Source organism: Heterodontus francisci, chromosome 9 (assembly GCF_036365525.1).
Source record: "Heterodontus francisci isolate sHetFra1 chromosome 9, sHetFra1.hap1, whole genome shotgun sequence".
Lineage (NCBI taxonomy): Eukaryota > Metazoa > Chordata > Chondrichthyes > Heterodontiformes > Heterodontidae > Heterodontus > Heterodontus francisci.
In genome coordinates, this window is record NC_090379.1 from 97,580,416 (window position 1) to 97,601,551 (window position 21,136).

The 21,136-nt window shown below is 43.0% G+C and overlaps 1 protein-coding gene across 17 annotated transcripts in view; it reads left to right on the forward strand.

Annotated features, from left to right (window-relative positions):
- sipa1l1 (signal-induced proliferation-associated 1 like 1) overlaps window positions 1–21,136 on the forward strand; it is a 371,020-nt gene that overhangs the window by 253,392 nt on the left and 96,492 nt on the right. For all 17 annotated transcript variants that reach the window (XM_068039580.1, XM_068039575.1, XM_068039579.1 and 14 more), the window contains 4 exons: window positions 7,588–7,718; window positions 12,074–12,262; window positions 14,528–14,702; window positions 18,932–19,035. In XM_068039580.1, coding sequence (XP_067895681.1) covers window positions 7,588–7,718; window positions 12,074–12,262; window positions 14,528–14,702; window positions 18,932–19,035 — 599 coding nt within the window. The remainder of the gene's footprint in view (window positions 1–7,587; window positions 7,719–12,073; window positions 12,263–14,527; window positions 14,703–18,931; window positions 19,036–21,136) is intronic.

Genomic DNA, 21,136 nt, shown 5'->3' on the forward strand with positions numbered 1-21,136 from the left:
AAAGTTCTCATGGATCAACACAGTTATACAGATGTGATTTCTGCTTCAGCAGATCAAATCTTGCAAGGCAGTTAGTGAACTGTCATCCCAAATAACTGTAGTCATGGCCATGGGCAAAGCATCTGGGTGAAGAGCTTGAAAACTAATGTATCACCTAACAGATACAATTACTCGAATTAACCTTTGAGACCTGATGTCTCAAAAGATGCTTCACTTCAGATCTCCTCTTCATTCTAAGACTTTTCCCATAGTTGGCAGGTAACGCTAATGTCTTCAACTTTGAAAATACAGCATGTCTAAAAGAGCAATTGTGCTGACAGAGTAATTGCACCTATTTTTACCTCTCTCGCACTCCTTCTCCACAACTCTGTTATAAGGTTAGCGCCTCCTGTGCCACCTATGTTTCATTTGTCCAATGTCAGCATTAATTTCATACTTTTGTTCTGTTATCTGCTGTAGAAGACCAGGTTAGCTTTTTAAAAAAAGCACTTGGCTCTACTGCCAAAAGATGGTTTCAATGCTTAATACAAGCTACATTTTTTGTGCAGACTGGTATCTCAATTCTCTGTTCTCTCTCCCTGCAAAATAAAAAGCCTTCCATGCCCCAAAAATTTAAGGACTTATGCTGTGGAAGAAGCCTATTCTTAAAAGTAAGGTTTAATGACTATGTAAGATGTACCTCTTGTCACCCAGCACTGAGGCAGTGAAGAAAAGGGCCGTTGTTCTGGTAATAACTGAAAATGCCGGAAATGTTCATCAGGTCAAGCAGAAACTAATGGAGAAACTAACGGAGTTAATGGCTGGAATTTAACGTTGAGGCGGTGCCTGGCGACGAGTCCGAGTTTACGTCCACCAGGCCTGGAAGCCATGATGCTATTTTGCGTGGCCCAGGTCCTTAATTGACCTCAGTCAGGACCTGCGGTACTCTGAGTCAGGAAGTCCCACCTCAGAGCGCTGCCACCAATCAGAGGGCGGGCAGTTCTTCAGTCCCAGGAGTGCCACTCGGAGGGGTGGCCACTGCTAGGACTGCACCCTGCAAGCAGAGGACGATGGACATCGCCCTTCAAAGAGGTAATTGGGTTTGGCCCCGCCACGGACAATTGACTAGCCCCTGGCGAGGTGAGGGTGTGTCAGAGAGCAGGGCAGGGTGTAGCTTTAGCGGGGGAGGCTTGTGCAGCTGAGAGGGCTCTCTGTGGGGCAAAGGGTGCCTGATCAGGAGGGCCCCCCAAAACCCAGTTGGTAAGGAGGCCAACATGTATGAGTTGGTGGCCTCCTCAGGTGCAGAAGTGCCCGTCTGTCGCTGGTAAAACACGGTGGTGGGAAGAGACCCTTATGTGGCAATTAATTGGCTAATTAAGGGCCTCAGTTGGCCTGGGGTGGGAGGGCCGCTTGCCACCTCTCTCACCACTGATAAAATTGCAACGGGGGAGGGGTAGGTGGCCGGCACAGCACCCCGTGCTTTTATCAGAACTAAGTGTTCTGCTCGCTACAGGTAAGGGTTTCACCTTGGATAAAGACTAGATCTTCAAAAGCATGGCTTTCTGGCAGCTTGTTTCATTTGTATGCTGGGAGCTGATGTTCAAGAATGATTCCGCTTTCTTGCAGTTTCATTGGTACTGCCAGCTATGACAGGAGAATGAACACATTTTTAGTTATTTCTCCTCCTCCCTCAACACCCCGATTATGCTCCTGAATTTTTCTTCTGTCTCTTATTCAACATAGGGTTGGATATTGTGGTCAGCCGCAAAGCAACAGCGATCACTGCTGACCTTAAAGAGAACTGTCCACAAAGATCTAGCGGTCTCTGTGGCATGGTTTTTCCCTTTCTTGCGTCAGTTTGAATCTGGCGCAAAGTCAAGGGGATCTCCAGGTGACCATCCAGTAGCAGTGATGTTATCAAGTAGGGTAAGCAGCCAGTCACGACAAACCAGGAAGTAAAATGAACGGAATCCTTTCACTTTTCATTTTAAATTTTATAGTTAGTAATATAAAGATTGAGAGAGATACATGGGATGAAGGTAGAAACTAAAATATGAACAAACTTTAAAAAGAGAATATTAAAAATGTGGGACTTATGATGGATAAATTTGTTATTTAATAAATACAAAATTACTCTTTCAGAACTGGGGAAGCTGTTCAACAGTAATTATGAACTTAGTACGCCATTAAAAACCCAGGTACACCTCAATTCAACAAGGTGCAATTTTTTTTTTCATGGGGTTTACGATTAAACTAATGGTGGACGTTGTCATCTGTTCAGTGATTTCTAACTGCATCTTGAGGGGCCTCAACAACGCACCCTCTGGAAAAGCATAGGATCACTGACAGCAACTTCTGAACTTCCGTGTTTAACTGTGCATGTGTGGACTCCAGAGGAGTAATGACTTTGGCATTGCTGGCAGTTTCATCGTTATCACTACTGCAAAATTTGGGTCGTAATCTTTCCACTTCTGTGTATTGACATCCTTTGTCAAACTGGGCAGGTATGTAGTTGGCCAATATTTTCAGCACCGCGCACACGGTAATATTTTACTTTGTGGGATGATGTAAAATGGGCTCCAGTGAATTGTCAGCCTGTTCACATCACTCCGGGTGATCATTTCCATTGAAGTCAATCAGGAGTGATATAAACAGGCTGCTGATTCACTGTCGCCCATCCTACACTGTTATGCGTTCAAAATTAGTCCTGCAGTACCAGTCCAACTGAAGTTGAGATTGTGACCAATTATTTTTCAGTTCCTTTGAGGGAAACTGCTCCACAAAATCTGAGGCATTCCATCTTATTCTGTTTCCCTCTAGGCAGTCAGGTAAATTGATCCAAGTAGAGGACAATTGATTAAATTTGATAGCATTCCTCTGAGTGGGAATTCAACAGAGGTGACGAGGTAGTTTTAAAATTGGCCTAGATATCTGTGACTGTAAATATACACACAACTGGCTGGCCTCCTTCTGTGCTGTAATCATACCTATTTCTGTAATGTGACGAAGATGAGTTCTAGCTTCAGATCAGTTTTGCCTTATTATTGAAAGAGTATGCATCTATAAAAATCATTCAGAGAAGTTGGGTTCATGAATATAAATTACACTCCTGTGATGAATGCATTTATTCTCACATCTTGTATCTATTCTTATATACTGTCTTCCATACCTCAGTACAGACTTATTGAGCTTAATGCAGACAGGGGGCTGGATTTTAAAGGCCCTACACTGTTGGGAATGGTGGCAGTAGGGGGGCAATGCAGATCGGTGCAGCGGAGGCCCGCTACCTTCCCCAACGGCGGCAGGCCCCATACCGATCTCGGCGGCGGCGAGCCCTCGTGGCGGCTGCCCTGTCACTCAGCGACGGAATCCCTATTTTAATATGTAAATTAATTTACATACCTGATTTAATGAAGGCCCTGTCATATCAATCACCGCGCCGATCTTCATTCAGGCAGCCGACAATGCTGCGCCTTTGCAAGTACTTTACACAGAGGGTGGTGAGTGCCTGGGACTTGCTGCCGGGGGAGATGGTGGAAGCAGATACGGTAGCGACGTTTAAGAGGCACCTTGACAAATACATGAATAGGATGGGAATAGAGGGATACGGTCCCCGGAAGTGCAGAAGGTTTTAGTTTAGGTAGGCTTGGAGGGCCGAATGGCCTGTTCCTGTGCTGTACTGTTCTTTGTTCTTTGAATTCCCTTTTGGGGAAACGTGGCACGACACTTGTGCAGGAGGGGGGGAGCAGGGTTAAAACGCTGTGGATTGATCGGGGGTGGGTGATGGGAAGGGGTAAAGAGCAAAGGTGCTGAATTTTGTAGGGGGGAGGGGGGGAGGTCAAATTTTAAATATCTGATTTTCCGCAAGGGAAAGGGGCAAGAATGTTGAGATTTGCCATTTTGGGGTGGGGGAGAGTGCATGGTTAGTTTGTTAGTTTTAGGAAACTTAAACTTACCTGGCCCTTTAAATTTTAAATATGCATTGAGAGCTGTAAGCTCTTTAAAAATGGCACCGGCACCTGCACATTGGGCCGGACGCCGTTGCCTGAGACGGCTTGCCTGCCCCCTCCATGTCATCACGGGGCCGGTGGGGCGGGCACCACAGCCATGCAAATGAGCCGCAGCAATTTCAAACGCGGCGGTTCCGTGACGTGTCGCGTGGGCTGCATTTTTTTTACGACCACCTACTGCGGTGGCAGACTCTTAAAATGCAGCCCAGGGTTGGGGATGGGAGGGGACAAGAAAAAGTGAATTGGAATCAAACAGCAGAGAAGGCAGCCATTCGGTTCATTGCGTAAGCGCCAGCTCTTTAAAAGAACAATCCGGTTAATCCCATTCCTCTGCTCTTTCCCCGTACCCCTGCAAATTTCTCCTTTTCAAGTCACATAAGAATAAAACTGGATGGACTACCTGGCATCGACCTAGGCACAGGAAATGACAAAGGCGACACTCTGCCGAGTCAACTCTGCAAAGTCCTCCTCAGTAACATCCAGGGACATTGCTAAAATTGGGAAGCTGTTCCACAGACTAGTCAAGCAACAGCCTGATATAGTCATCCTCAACGAATCATACCTTTATTGTCAATGTTCCAGACTCCTCCGTCACCATTTCTGGATATGTCTTGTCGCACTGACAGGATACACCCATGAGAGGTGGTAGCACAGTGGTATACAGTTGGGAGCGAGTGGCCCTAAACAACAGAAGCAGCATAATATAGACAGAGCTAAGCGATCCCACAAGCAATAAATCAGGTCAAAGCTCTGCAGTCCTGACACATCAAGTCATGAATGGTGGTGGACAATGAAACAACTAACCAGAGGAGGAGGCTGCACAAACATCGACCCTGATAACATCCCAGCTATAGTACTGAAGACTTGCGCTCCAGAACTAGCCGCGCTCTTAGCCAAGCTGTTCCAGTACATTGCAACACTGGCATCTACCCAACAATGTGGACATCTGCCTTGGTATGTCCTGTTCACAAAATGCAGGACAAATCCAACCTGGCCAATTACCGCCACATCATTCCACTCCCAATCATCAGCAAAGTGATGGAAGGTATCATCGACAGTACTTTCAAGTGGCACTTACTCAGCATCACTGATCTGTTTGGGTTCCGCCAGAGCCACTCAGCTCCTGACCTCATTGCAGCCTTGGTCGAAACATTGGACTAAAGAACTGAATTGCAGAGGTGAGGTGAGGGTGACTGTTCTTGACATCAAGGCAGCATTTGACCAAGTGTGGCATCATGGTGTCCTAGCAAAATTGAAGTCAATGGGAATCTGGAGGAAAACTCTCCATTGGTTAGAGTCATATGTAGGATAAAGGTAGGTCGATAGTTGTGGTTGTTGGAGGTCAGTCATCTCAGACCCAGGAAATATCTGCAAGAGTTCCTCAAGGTAGTGTCCTAAGCCCAACCATCTTCAGCTGCTTCATCGATGGCCTTTCATCCAACATAAGGTCAGAAGTGGGGATCTTTGCTGATGATTGCAAAATGTTCAGTACAATTCCCAACTCCTCAGAAACTGAAGCAGTCCATACATGCAGCAAGGCCTGGACAACATTCAGGTTAGGGCTAATAGGTGGCAAATAATCTTTGCGTCACACAAGTGCCAGGCAATGACCATCTCAAACAAGAGGGAATCTAACCATCTCCCCTTGAAATTCAATGACATTGCCATCACTGAATCCCCCACTATCAACATTCTGGGGGTTACCAATTGACCAGAAACTTAACTGGACCAGCCATATACATGCTGTGGCTACAAGAGCAGGTCAGAGGCTGGGAATTCTGCAGCGAGTAGCTCACCTCCGTACTCCACAAAGCTTGTCCACCATCTACAAGGCGCAAGTCAGAAATTTGATAGAGTGCTCTGCACTTGCCTGTATAAGTGCAGCTCCAACAACACTTAAGCTTGACCCAATCTAGGACAAAGCAGCCCACTCGATCTGCACCCCATCCGCCACCTTAAACATTCACTCCCTCCACCACTGGTGCACAATGGCAGCAGTGTGTAGTATCTACAAGGTGCACTGCAACAACGCGCTAAGGTTTCTTTGACCGCACCTTCCAACCCCTAGACCTCTACCACCTAGAATGATAAGGGCAGCAGATGCATAGGGACACCACCATCTGTAAGTTCCTCTCCAAGCCACACACCGTCCTGACTTGGAACTATATCACTGTTCCTTCACTGCTGCTGGATCAACATCCTGGAACTCCCTCCTTAACATTGGTTTTACCCGCAGCAGATGGACTACAGTGGTTCAAGAAGGCAACTCATCACCACCTTCTCAAGGGCAATTGGGGCTGGGCAACAAATGCAGGCCTTGCCAGCGATGCCCACATCCCAAGAACAAATTAAAAAAGTATATATTAATGTGCTGTATGGTGGGAAAGTGAAGAAACAAGAGCGATAGATGTCAAAGATTGAGTAGGAGGTTAGGAACTTACTCTGTTTTAAAAGTACTTGTTTAAGATCCTCTTTTAAAGTCTACCTCTTTGACCAAACTTTTGATCAGGTAACTTAACTCCACTTGAAGTCTTGGTGACGTTTTTTATGGTCGTATGCCTCTGTGAAGCATCTTGGGATGTTTTTCTATATTGAAAGGTGCTTGTAAATGCAAGTTGTTGTGGTAGAAAAAGCATTTCGAGCCACTGAAGGTAGTTTGCAACAGCTTTTCTGCCCAATAAAAACATTCTTCATCCACTGTACAATCAGGTGCATCTGTGGGGTTTAATGAGTAGCTTTTCCACATTGCTTTCAGCAGGATTAACTGCTCCCGTCTCCTTCAGTATACATACTGTGATGGTAAAGGAAGTCTGATATTTTGCTGTAGATTTTGCAAAGTTGCTATTTGGTTTATGCGCATTAGAGCATTGATGTACTGTGCTATGGGGTGATGGGTCCAGGGGTTTCCAGCTGATGTCCCAGTCTTAAACACAACATGAACAGTGTGGAGCAGACCCTGGTCACAAACTCTTCTCCATGCATCATCTTTGTTGTTGTTTGCTGAGTCTTCATCTCCTTTCCTCCATCTGTCCTCAAGAGGAGGAGAATTGGCAATCCATCTCAGTCCATGTTTGTGCATATCCAAGTGGCTTCTTTCAGGATGGCACTGGTGAAAAACTTAGGAGCAGTTTGATCATGGGCAATATGTAGAAGAATGAGACTGTTGGAAATTAGAATCTCAGCTTATGGGCAGGGGTGTGAGTGTGAACAGGGGCAGCAGAAAAGAAATGCTAATTTTAATGGGCTTCTTTTAACACACATGCTTAAGGAGCAATCTACCTCTTCACTCTACCCTGTGTTATAAGTCAGTGCCAATGATTAATCAAATAAAATCATTTGTCCATTCTTGTTTATCAGCTCAATATCACTGTTATTTAGGTAATTTAACTTTTCATCACTGAACTTGGACCAGATGGTTTATGTATTTGTACTGTTTAGTGATTGTGTTGTGCATCAATAACAGGAGTTCCTTCCAATGCTAATTCTAATTGTACCCCGATGGACATTTGACAATACTAATTCCAACTTCTATGCAAGTCATGGGTGAAGTTGACTACTTCGTGGATTTTTTTGTTAATTTTAAATGATATTTTCTCAGAACACTCAAATTATTTTGGGGTGGATGAAAATCTGGGTCCTGTGGCGGTGAGCATTAGACGGGAAAGGCTGGAGGACAGTAAAGAGCATGGACCTCAATACAACTACCGAATCATCCTTCGAACAAGTGAGGTGAGAGTAATGAATCTACTTGCATATGACTCAAGTAAAATTGTGTTGGTTTTAAAAGTTTTCATTGGGATTGCCACCAAATTCCAAGTGGTACAGGAATATGTCTATATACTTAACTAATTGTGTTTTTATTCCTGAATTTTGTACTTTTTAAGAAAAGAAAGATTTCCATCTATATAGCACCACCTCGTATGTCTCAAACATCTCTAAGGACCTCACATCATGCACAATAAATTACTTGGACATGCAGTGACTTAAGGACATGTAGGCTTAAGTGGTACCCATTTTTCTCCCAGCATGATTACATAAATAACAACATCAGTGACCACTGAATCTGTTGGGGGTTTTGATTGAAGGAAGAATTGTTGGCTGGGATACTCTGATAACTCTTTGCTCTTTATTCAGATAGTGCTACAAGATATTTAATGTTGACATAAAGCAGCAAAAGAAGCAGATAGGGCCTTGGTGTAATGTCTCACCTAAAAGCTGGCGCCTTCAACAATGCAGCACTCCCTCAGTATGTCATTGCAGTTTTGGCCTAGGTGATGAGTTTGAGCCGTGTGTATTGTCAATTAAGTCAGCCTAACAGTGATGTAATTTTAGTATGTGACAAACAGCCTCTAATTCCAAGTGACTGCACCTATCTGAAACCCTTGATGTTGTTAACAGATTCTGTATAAAACACTCTCAGGCTTATTCTGACTAATAATTATAAACAGAGCACAAGAACAAAAGACAACTTGAATCACATCAGTAAGTGTACAGATAACTCCTGTTATAACATTTAGGGGTATGCAGTAATTTAGATGAAGACACTGCCCATTTTAAAAGGCCTACTGCTGCGATAATGCAAGATCTCATTATTATTACAGGTTGGCTTTTCAAATTTTGTAAAATGAGGTTGAAAGCAAGTCCAAGTCCTCTCAGTTAGTTCTTTTAGGTTGCCGAATGACCTTTTTCAGTGTCAACCTATTACCATCAGAACAGATGACCTGTGATTTATAACCAGTGCTGATTTGTATTAATTAAAGCAGTGATGTTTTATCATTAGGCAAGTATTTTTTGCAGCAAGTGATTTATTTTCCACTTGGAAGCCAGAATTTTCACTGACTCTGGGACTTTTTATGTGAAGTTGCAGTGTTTGGGCAGCAGATTACATTACACATAACATAAAACATTGCATCATGTATTGCACTGACACAAATAACTTCCTATTTATAATTTTTTTTTTGTATTTCCTCTTGCTGTTCGGGATGTTACTTATCACAAAGTGGAAAATGAATACCTCCTCGGTTAATGCTTGTGTAGTGTGTGATAGTTCGTAATGTTTTAATTGGAAATTGTGGAAATCTGAATTGTCTGAAGTTGACATTGCTTCTAAAATATTTCAATTAAATATGTTGACATTTCAATTATCATTCACACAACTGAGGTCTTAAAGCTGCTTTTGACTGCTATTGCAGGTATAGGGGGTCAGGCACATCCTTCAGCACCTAACTGCACACCCATGAAAAGTAGCACTGATTTGTAGTGTGTTGAAGTGTGACTGATAGATTGGTGTATCACAAAAATCAAGCAAAATATTCTTGTAAATGACATTTTTCAGATTAGGGAGTTGAGGAAAATGAAAAAGTGCGTCTTGCAGATAGAACAGCAGCGTGATATGGAGACTGACACTTATACAGGGCCCGTCCACTTCCTTTTAGAAGGTGGTCCTGGAGAGACACAGGCATATTTGTTGATTCTGCCCCTCTAGTTGTTGACTTGGTCTATGGATAACACAATGTGTTTTTAAAGTTTTGAGTTAGGTATTTGTAGTTGACCGAAGGATGTAGGAAGGAAGTGATTGCACTGGAGAGGGTGCAGAGGAGATTCACCAGGATGTTGCCTGGGCTAGAGCATTTCAGTTATGAAGAGAGACTGGATAGGCTGGGGTTGTTTTCCTTGGAGCAGAGAAGGCTGAGGGGGGACCTGATTGAGGTATACAAAATTATGAGGGGCATTGATAGGATAGATAGGAAGAAACTTTTTCCCTTAGCGGAGGGGTCAATGACCAGGGGGCATAGATTAAGGGGCAGGAGGTTTGGAGGGGAATTGAGGAAAAGTTTTTTCACCCAAAGGTTGATTGGAATTTGGAACACACTGCATGAAGGAGTGGTAGAGGCAGGAACACTCTCAACATTTAAGAAGTATTTAGATGAGCACTTGAAATGCCATAGCAGACAAGGCTACGGGCCAAGTGCGGGAAAATGGTATTAGTTTGGACGGGTGCTTGATGGTCGGCGCAGGCGCGTTGGGCCGAAGGGCCTGTTTCTGTGCTGTAAAACTCTATGACTGAATAATTTAAATGTCTAACTCTCTTGTGACTACACTTTAACCAGCTTTGGCTATTCATCCTAAGTCAAGAACAAGTTGGGATTTAATAAAGATGTGCTTTGGTTGGATTAATTTGATTGTAGACTAAATACTAGGCAACAAGACTTAAAAGGCATTGTATATGTTTAAAACCTGACAAGACTGAGTGTACGTGTGGGATATTAGTTTCATGCTGGAGGTTTAAAGAAAGAACCTGAAGCAATGCAATGGTGCAGCATGTTCAGATACCAACGACAGTTGCTGCAGTGATGAGTCATAGGTTCTGTTCCGAGGACTTGATGATTGTAGGGAAAAAATCATTGACGTGTCAGGTGGATGTTAGGTTTTCCCAATAGCAGCAGGGAGAATCAGAGGAAAGTTGCCTCCAAGCTGCACTTGTTTGTCTTGGAGCCTGGTTCAGTGTGGTTTTAGATGGAAAACTGGGAGTATTGTTTCTCAGCACTATTGACTATGAGCAGAGCACGGTCAGGGGAGACCAAGGGGCCTAGTGATGAAATAGTCTATATATTCCATGAAGTGAAACACATTTCAAGGCTATGGTACATGTTAGAAAATTGATGTGGCCTGTTATTACAGTCTCGGCAAAATCTTCCGAGTGAATTTTGTTTTTTAGTTTTTTTTTAGGGAATACAAAGCAAATTCTTCTTAAACCACACAATTGCTTTGGTAGGAATTGATGCAACCTATCAGGGAACAATGGTTGTTTTTCAACAGCTGGTCCATTAGTTATTTGTAAGAATGGGCTCAAATGCAGTGGAGCAAACAATAGAGCACCAGTTTAGGTGTCAAGAATTCTGATTCTGGTAATTTCATGGCCCGACGGTCATGTGCCCTCCACAGTCCGTGTCTGCTCAATCTGCAGATATTGTCTTGGACACCGTTTATTGCTTTTGTCTAGTTGAATTGATTAGAATCCTCAATTGAGCACTACTGGAGTGCGCCTCCAAAACCTGAAGTTGCCTTCATTTAAAGGTGATGTCATGACATCATGACTCGTGCTTCACTAAACTAAATAAATTTAGTTATTTTTTAACTTTTTAAAATTTATTTCTAATGTATTGCCAGGAGGAGCAGTCAATTGGCGGTGCAAAACCTTTCTCTTTGCGATCTGAGACCAGTAGCCAGGGTCTGAAAACCTCAGACACAGGGGTTAGACAGTCGGGTCTTAAGATCAAATTGGATTACCATTATCCCTACGAACACAACATCTTTGGCCATCATTGCAAAATACTTAGCAGCCACATCAAAGGTTGTGTGTGTGAATGCCCCCGTATAGTGAAACATTCCATTGAATTTGCAGTTTAGATTCAAACCCATTAATAGGCATTCCTTGCCTTAATTTACAAACCTGGGAATTGAATTTGACCAAGTTTACCAGCTGTTTTGTTTGCCAACCAGCCAAATTCTGAGATTACCCTGACCCTTAGAACCAGAGTCTTGCACTAATTCAGAAGCTCCTAAACTGACTTCGCCACAGAAACATAGCTTTTAAAACCTTGCATAATTTGCTGTGAAAATACTAAATCTCTTATTTAATATTTTCTTTGCTAATTTTATCCCACCGCCCTGAAATCATTGGGTTCCACTTGGCGTGTGGTTCCTTCCACAGGGATCAGACACCCTTCAGTCCACCACTCAGGTGGCTAGTACTTCTGAATGAGCCTTGACAGTGTGTTGGCAGCTTATCCAACCTTGGGGGCATGATTCTAGTGTGATGTCCATGCATGAAAATTTATAACAAGGGACATTTGGTAATGATCAGAAGTGGGAACGCTGATTGATTTTTCTTATCCCTAAAGTAAGTGTCTGAGACTCACCATAGTGCTCAAGCATAGCAGTGGCCGAGATCATCAAACTCAACACAGACTGAGAATTGCAGTTGGAACCTTGGTCAGTGTAACTCAGCTGCTAACGAGGTAAATATGCTAAGCCATTGGCAGGCGCAGCAAGTTTAAATCTTCTTTAATGTTATTTTCTAGCTGACTACTTTAAGAGGTTCTGTATTGGAAGATGCAGTTCCCTCAACAGCTAAGCATGGCACAGCCAGAGGTATACCTCTGAAAGAAGTACTTGAATTTGCCGTACCAGAGCTCAGTGTTCATTGTCTCAGACTGGGTCTGAACACCCCCAAAGTCACAGAGCAGCTTATGAAATTGGATGAACAAGGGGTGAGTATTCTCCAGTTAATCCTGCTTTCTGTAGATTTTTTTTTAATCGAAGACATGGATGGGACTTTTTGCTCAAATGAGTTGGATAAGTATGTGCTTATTATAATGACCAGTTAGAGGTAGCTGCTCAAAGATGTTTAGTGGGATCATGTTTCACAACGTAACTTTCACTGAATTCTTCAAAGCAGCTTTCTTTTCTTACCTCCTTCCAAAATGATGTGAAAATCTGTCACTGTTTAAGCAAATATAAATGGGGCAGGGGGAATGTTAATGCTACTTCTAATTCATTGTTAGATTTTCAAAAGAACAACTGATGGCAAGACTCCATGGTCAAAATGTGTAATGTTTTTATTAATAAAGTGTATATTCTGTTGACTTATGCAGATTGAATTCAGCGATTATAGATTTCCTTTTGCTTTCAAACTATTTTGTGTCTTTTTTGGTGAACTAGATTTTGTTTTGGTGGGAGAGAGAAGGGGAAGTTTGAATAAACGCAGAAGCATCAAAAAAGAATGTGTTCGATTCTAGCATGCTGGTGCATTTAATCTCCTGTAAAGATGTTGCGATTGGTCAAAATTTCACACTCTGTTGGTCATATTGAGATTTATATAGGATAAGAAGAATCAAGTCAAGGCAGTCATGTTTGTTCATTAATGCAGAATCTCACTATGGTGAAAGGTTCCACCATAAAGTGATAACAGCAGAAAAGTCCTGCCGATGAAAATTGTGTTACTGTCTCTTGCCCTCCTCCAAGCAAGGATGGAAGTCGCTATTATGCACAGAGTGTAGGGTAGACATTACTTGAAGGTGATGGAGCATTATTAGATGTTGTTAACTGCTCCATGTTTATGTATTATTTACATTGGTTGCATGATAAGGTATGGTTATGACCCAACTGTTACTACTAAAGAGGTAAACCATTTAGTAAAACAAAGCTTTACATATGAAAGGGGGTGGAATTTTATGTTCTTCCCCGTGGCAGGTTTGGAGCAGGGAGAGCATAAAATTAGATAGGATGGTGGTGGGGCTGGGGGTACCACGCCACTATCATCCCACCTCTGCCGAAATTTAGTTGGGAGCGGAAAGGCCTGTTAATGGCCTTCCTTCCCGCCATCAATTGAGGCCCTTAACTGGGTAATTGATCCCTGATTAAGTGCCTCTTCCTGCTACACTGGAAGCACGGCACGAAAAACTGTGTGGGCTGCTTCCCGGCTGTGAGGGTAGGGGTGTCCCTCGATCAAAGGCACTTAGTGCCTGAACAAGGGACCCAACATCGGGAAGGGGGGGTGGTGGTTGGGGGACGCTGAGGGCTACCCCCCTGCCCTTGCTGTCAACCTCCCTCCTCCGCAATCTCCCGCTTGCTGTGATCTACCTTGAGCCTGGTTCCAACCCCTATCCTTGGCTCTGCGAGGCCGGGACTACTGGCAGCAGGGTCCTAAATCGTACGGAAGGCTCGCTGCTGTTCAGTTAAGTCTCTGGTGTGCACTAAATTTGGCGGGCCTTCCATACAAGAGCCAACCTTGGTTTCTCCCGAGGTCGAGACCCCCACTGCCAACACAAAATTCCGCCAGGGTCTCCAACATATTAAGTCTCTGGTCTGCCTGCATTAGTGCTTTCAACTTGTAACATGAATTCAAGGCCCATTCTGCAAGTTGAAAATATGAATTCTGTTTTTTTAAAAAAAGAGTAGCCATGAAGCAATTAGATTCTTGGAAAAACTCGACTGCTGCACTAATGTCCTATAGGGAAAGAAACCGGTTGTCCTTACCTGATCTGACCTCTGCGACTCCAGTCCGAAACTAATATATTTGACAATTAACTGCCCTCAAAAGTCGACTAGCAAGCCACTGACTTGCATCACTACCTTCTCAGCCCAACAAGGGATGAACAACAAGTGCAGGCCGTGCCAGCAAATTCCCAGATCCCAAGAACAAATTAAAAATGAAAATCTCTGCGAAGAACATTTGTAGGCGGTGCACCGAGTTGGGAAACCCAACTCTATGCAGGGCTTCAAGTACGCTGGCCTACAGGAATCTGCTGCCAGTAATTCATTGTTTTGAAAGAAAAGATCATCATACAATACAGATGTTACAGCTGCAGAGTGAGTTTGCCAATCGACTGAGATATTCTTTTATTTTGATAAGCACGTGAGAAGAAGGGGTCATTGTGGTAAATACTCGGTTTCTCTATACGTTTCACTATGCAATCTATGTGCTTTGTTATTTCAGATGGAAGTGTAACCCATTTGTCTTTCTATTCGAACAGCTTAGCTTCCAGCACAAAGTAGGGGTAATGTATTGTAAGGCTGGACAGAGCACAGAGGAAGAGATGTACAACAATGAAGTGGCTGGCCCTGCATTTGAAGAGTTTCTCCAGTTGCTGGGAGACAAAGTCCGTCTCAAGGGCTTCGACAAGTATCGAGCCCAGCTCGACACCAAAAGTAAGGGCTTCAGAGATGTACAGAGTTTCGTGAGAATGTGATTAGACAGCCTGTGATGGTTACAAAATACTGCCTTCTCTGCCCCTTTCCCAATTCGCTCACTTTTTTTTCCTTTTGTTCAAAGCAGTGCTCATGACACCATGGGCACCATCAGCTCTGTGTCTTGCCCCACCAGCTGTTCCCCATATGTAATCCTAATGAATGTCGTTGGACTACGTGGGTTTAAAAACAAAAAAAAAGCTTTTTATAGTCTAGAAATTAACCATCTGTGTGCTATTTGGTAGTAACTAGTGAATGGTCTTCATGAGCACTTGCCATGGATGTTGTCAGAGGAACACATATATGTGAAATATGTGCAATAAAAGCAAAATACTGCGGATGCTGGAAATCTGAAACAAAAACAAGAAATGCTGGATTCACTCAGCAGGTCTGGCAGCATCTGTGGAAAGAGAAGCAGAGTGACAATCCTGGAGGTTTGGCAATCCTAGTCCCATCTCACATTTAATGATTCAATTTGTACTGATATACAGTAAAATATTCTACACACATATTTTTGAGATTCACCCTTCATATTCACCCTTTGCATTCCTTAAACTTTTCTTCACCTCTTTCCTAATTTCTTCTGTTTTATTTTTGTTAAACCATGAGTTCTTGTTCAATTTAATTTTGTTTCTAACCTCTGATCCACAATATTTTCAGACTTGAAGTAATTTTTGTTACATATTCAACAACTTTTGCAATTTGCTTTTTCAAAAAAAAGATCTACATTCTTATGTAACAATTCATCTTTGCACTTCAACTCTTACTTTCAAAGGAGTTCTGCACACATGTTAGGAATTCCATTCTCCTCCCTCTCTCCCTCCCTGGCCCAATCAATGAGTGGGTAACTAAAATGATTCCCCCTCATAGAGTGATCCAGCACCAAAACAGGCCCGTCGGCCCACCAAGTCCGTGCGGATCATCAACCACCCATTTATACTAATCCTACATTAATCCCATTTTTTCCTCTCACATCCCCACCTTCCCTCAATTCTCCTACTACCTACACTAGGGCCAATTTACCTATCAACCCGCAAATCTTTGGCATGTGGGAGGAAACCCACGCGGTCACAGGGAGAACTTGCAAACTCTGCACAGGCAGTACCCAGAACAAAACCCGGGTCGCTGGAACTGTGAGGCTGCAGTGCTAACCACTGTGCCGCCCTTTGGCAAGTAGGAATCCAGATTCCCAACCTTGAGATCCTGCTACTAAATTTGCTTCCTAATCTTCTAAACTCCGTTTGCAGAACTTTAGGCCTTTCTTTTCTGGTATTGTGGGCTTGCACGTGAATCACTCTGACTGCCTGTTGCTGTCACCAACCACCCCCCCCACCCCCCCCACCCTGCAACTCCAGAATTGCTTCCAGTCTTTCTGAAATGTCCCTTACTCTTGCACCTGTGAGCAACAAAACTATTTAATTGTGAAGTACTGAACCTGGTGGCTTCCACTGCCTAAATGGTCATTCTACAATGTGTGAGCCAAGATTGTGGGGTTCATGTTTTCTGATTGTAATGCTGACTAGCCCATTAAAATGAATCGGTTGCTATTGGTGTTGCCATTGGAAAACCTAACCCTGGCTTTTCACCATGGGGGGGGCATCAGCTAATTCTAATTCTATTCTCATCAGTGTGGGATTCCGGATAGTATTCATAGGAACATAGAAACGGAAGTAGGCCATTCAACCCCTTGAATCTGTTCCACTATTTAGCTAGATCATGGATGATCTGTATCTTAACTCTGTCTGCCCAACTTGGTTCCGTAACCCTCAATTCCCTTGCCTAACAAAAATAGGTGTGATTGCCCTTGCTGATTTCCCCCTCTTATACCCTTGTAGAGTGATGCTGAAGGAGCTGCTGTAGTTGAGATCAGCTGACTTAGTACCAGCTATGAATTTCATCTTCCTGATCTATATTCTGCAGTTCTACATTTGGTGGTGACCAAGAAATCTACTCATAGTACGTGAAATCTTGTTAAATTTCAGGGCTATATGTAGCTTTGTAACCTGATATTTAACAAGCTGCAGGTAGTGAAACTTGCAATAACTTGAAATATATGCTTGTGTTCTAATAATTTTGATCCCTGCTTTTCAGTAAGGGTCCAGGTTATTAAGGTTATAAAGTGTCGCGCCATCTTACTGTAATCAGTCAAAGTGTATCCATTTATCGATTGCTAGCTCAAAGAAACATAGAATATACATCTACACAGTAAAATCAGTTCAATAAATAGAAAATTCATTTTCAGTAGATATAGATTTTCTTCTGAAGTACTTTCTCAAATCTGAGTGTCGATAAAAGGTCTTTGAAACGTACAAGATTCTGAGGGGGCTTGACAGGGTAGATGCTGAGAGGATGTTTGCAGTAGTGGAGGAATCTCGAACTAGGGGACATAGTTACAGAATAAGGGGACACTCATTTAATACTGAGATGCGAAGGAATTTCCTCTCTGAGGGTAGTGAATGTCTGGAATTCTCTACCACAAAGTTGTGGAGGCTAGATTACTGCAAGTATTTAAAGAAGAGGTAGGTAGATATTTGAAATATAGGGGAGTTGAGGGCTATGAGGAGCTGGCATGAAAGAGGAGTTGAGGTCTGGGTTGGATCAGCCATGATTTTGTTGAATGGCAGGGCAGGCTTGAGGGGCCGAATGGCCTGCTCCTGCTCCTATTTCTTATGTTAAAAGTAGCTTGTGCCATTGATTAATATCTCAATTTGATAGCCAAATTTAGTCTAACCATGCCATGTCTCTGTACCCGATGCAGTATTGGGTAACTGAGTACTGGTACTGAGAGAAACTTCAATTTAAGAAGAAAGTCAATGATTGCTTGTGAGGTAACACATGATTCAAATGACAACAGATCATAAACAGTACACTAATCAGGATCACGGCATCCAGAAAGCTTAAGATTTGAAATATAAGATCCTTATGGGTCTCCGACAGGATAGATGTGGAAAGGATGTTTCCCCTTGTGGGAGAATAGAGAACTAGGGGGTTACTAGTTTAAAAATAAAGGATCACCCATTTGAGACAGAGATGAGAAATCTTTTCTCTGAGGTTCGTGAGTCTTTGGAAATCTGTTCCTCAAAAGGCAGTAGAAGCAAAGCCTTTGAATATTTTTAAGGCAGAGGTAGATAGATTCTTGATAAGCAAGGGGGTGTAAGGTTATCGAGGGTAGGTGGAAATGTGGAGTCAAGGTTACATTCAGATCAGCCATGATCTTATTGAATGGCGGAGCAGGCTCGAGGGGCCAAGTGGCCTACTCTTGCACCTAATTTGTATGTTAGTATGTTTTTCTCACAATCATGAATAAAAGGTTGGATGAACAAGAGTGCAACTTTATAGTTGGGCAGCATTATTAATCAGGGATGAAACCTTCTCTCCCAGAAAATATCCTGCATCACTTGCTGTAGGATTAGAAAATGTTTCTAAGAAGGACATTTTCACAACCCCTCAATTCAATTTGTAGTATTGCATGGAGGCTTAATACTCTGAAATCATCACAGACAGATCCTAGGTGTGAGCTTTTCAGTTTTGTGTCTGTAGTTTCCACATAAGCCTTTCATCATTCATTAGCCCTGTCTCCAACAAGGGAAGGCAAAAGAAATACCATGAGTTATGAGCACAGACAATATGTCCAGGAGACTGCAGTCATTTGGCATGATGGTAGTAGATCATGCTTTCTTATATGAGGCTCCCACTGCATGCAGGCATTGATAGACCTAAGATACTGCTGAATTACAGTTAAGGTGAAGGTAAAATACAAACTGAATTTGGAACTGTATATCTGATAGCTGATATTGCTGACTTCTGACCAACTTCATTATCTATTAATCAAAAAATTACATGGTACTTAATCAATCTAATCAGCTCTCTAGATCTAGGCTCTTTCAGACTCCCGTATGGCTACTCTTCAAACTTCAACTCTTAACTATGACTATTTAAAAGTTGAAACTTATTTCAATCTGTGTGCTTAATTGCTCAGTTTTTGTTGAGGGATTCTCACGGTTGCCTTTTGTGTTTGTTGTTGAATATGGTCCTTGGATCTGATTTGTTCCTGCTGATCATGAAAACAATACTAGCAGGTGGTTAATACAGAGTAATCTTCCTGCAGAAGAAGACAACTGCTGTTCAGTTATTGTGCATGTAGCAAAATGTTGATAAATGATGCTAATCCTGCATTGCTGTGTTTTCAGCTGACTCAACCGGCACTCATTCCCTCTACACGACCTACAAAGATTATGAGATCATGTTTCATGTCTCCACCCTGCTTCCTTACACACCAAACAACAAGCAGCAGGTAGGCCAAGGTCCAACAGTAAGAGAAAACTTGCCTTTCCCTACCAAGCCTTTATTCGTCTAAAAGTGACTTGCAGCATATTAGTAGCTGGGACAGCTTAACTCAGTTTGTGTCACCTGTGAAGTAATCTTGATGCTAAACTAATTTTATGACTTCTGGTTAACAGTAAAAATCCACAACTGCCATTATTTTTAACATTCTCCTGAAGACTGAATGCAGGTCTTCAGCTGTTGGCAGCCTTTGACCATTTTTCGTGTGTGTGTGTGTTGGCCAAGATATTCTACCACAGTGGGCATCACATCTACGCCTGCTCCAGTCCTCTTCTGACACGTGCATTTGTGCACTTTAATGTAGGGTAATCATCAGGAACAAAAACCAAAGCTAATTTCTGCCGCACCTTTTCCCATCGAGTGATGCCATGATCAATTATAGTCAACTTCTTATCTGGGTTGGGACAGGTGATTCATCATGGATTAAGGATCAAATTTGGAATCTTTCTGTTCTAAGTACTAGCTTGGTTAGTGCATGTGCGCTGTGGGCTATTGACTGAAGCCCCTTCATTTTTTTTTTTGTAGTTTTCTGTTTTTGAGGGAGGACTGTTGATTTAAGTACCATGTAATAAAAAATATTTCCATGTTTCACACCCGAGGTTAATTGGAATAACCATATCAATGTTTGTGGCTAGAAGAGCCGAGCAGAGGCTGTATACGCTTGACAAATAGACCACCTGACCCTTCAAACCCTTTCCACCATCTACAAGGTTCATGTCAAGAGTGTGCTGGCATATTCACCACTCAACTGGATGGATACAGCTGCAATAATGTTTCAAGAAACTCAACACCATCCAAGACAACACAAAAGCAAAATACTGTGGATGCTGAAAATCTGAAATGAAAATAGAAAATTCTGGAAGCGCTCGGGTCTGGCAGCATCTGTGCAGACAGAAACAGAGTAATGTTTCAGATCTGTGACCTTTCATCAGAACGCAAAGTACTCAATTTGATCTGCCCCTCTGCCATTGAACTCAGTACACACTGCCTCCACTGTCAGTGCACTGTGGATTATATAAGATGCAATAAAGCAATTGACCAAGTTTACTTTGCTAGCCCGTCATATTAGAGGCCTGCTCAGATCGGGAAAAAAGAACTCGAGCCCGACCCGGCCCGAGTTCCTCCGACTTTGCCCGAACCTGCCCCGACTCGACCCGAGCCTGACCTGACCATCCGTTTACTTACCTTCCGACTGGGAACCTCCACGAAGCTGCAGCGCATGCGCAATGACGTCATAGTGACATCACTCGCTCACTGCGCAGACTCCGTTTTGTCCCGGATTCCCAGTTCAGGTAATTTTAAAAAAAAATTTCAGTACTTACCAGCAGAGCACTTGCCGTGTGTGTCCGGCTCGGCCTGACCCAACCTGAGCCCTAAAGCCGGACACTGCAGATGGGTCAAACCCGAACCCGAACTCTACACACGTCGTCGGGTTTGGGTCGGGAAGCAGGCCTCTATGTCACATCCCCATGATCTCTAGCTCAGAGAAGGTTGAGAGCAGCAATGTCATGGGAACACTGTCATCTCCAAATTTTCCTCCAGGTTGCACACCATCTTGACTGGGACATTTTTCACTGGTCTGTCATCATTGCTCAGTCAAACTCTTTGCATTCTCTACCTAATAATATTGTAGGAGCACTGTCTCAAGCTCTTGGAGGCTCTAGGAGAAGACCCACCCTAACTTCCTTAGGGTTTCTTGTGATGGGAAATAATTGTGGTGGTCTTCACATGCTGAGAACAAATAATTTAAAAGTTCTGTGCCATAGATGATTATGCAGCATGAAGAATGCTCTACTCCATGTGCCGTAACATCAGCCTCAACAGAGTCCCTTTCTTCACCAGTGTGATATTCTTTCTCCATTTCCTACACCTGCCATCTTATTGCTTCTTTGACAATTTTAGGTAGCTTTGAGCTGTAAATGCTACTTTCCAAAGAAGTGGGTTAGACCAACTATGATCTGTCACATTCTGTTTGGGCTGCATTCTAGCTCAGGTTCCAGATGTATATTTACCCATTTTGCCATCAATTTGCGTCTGTCCTTTATTCTCAC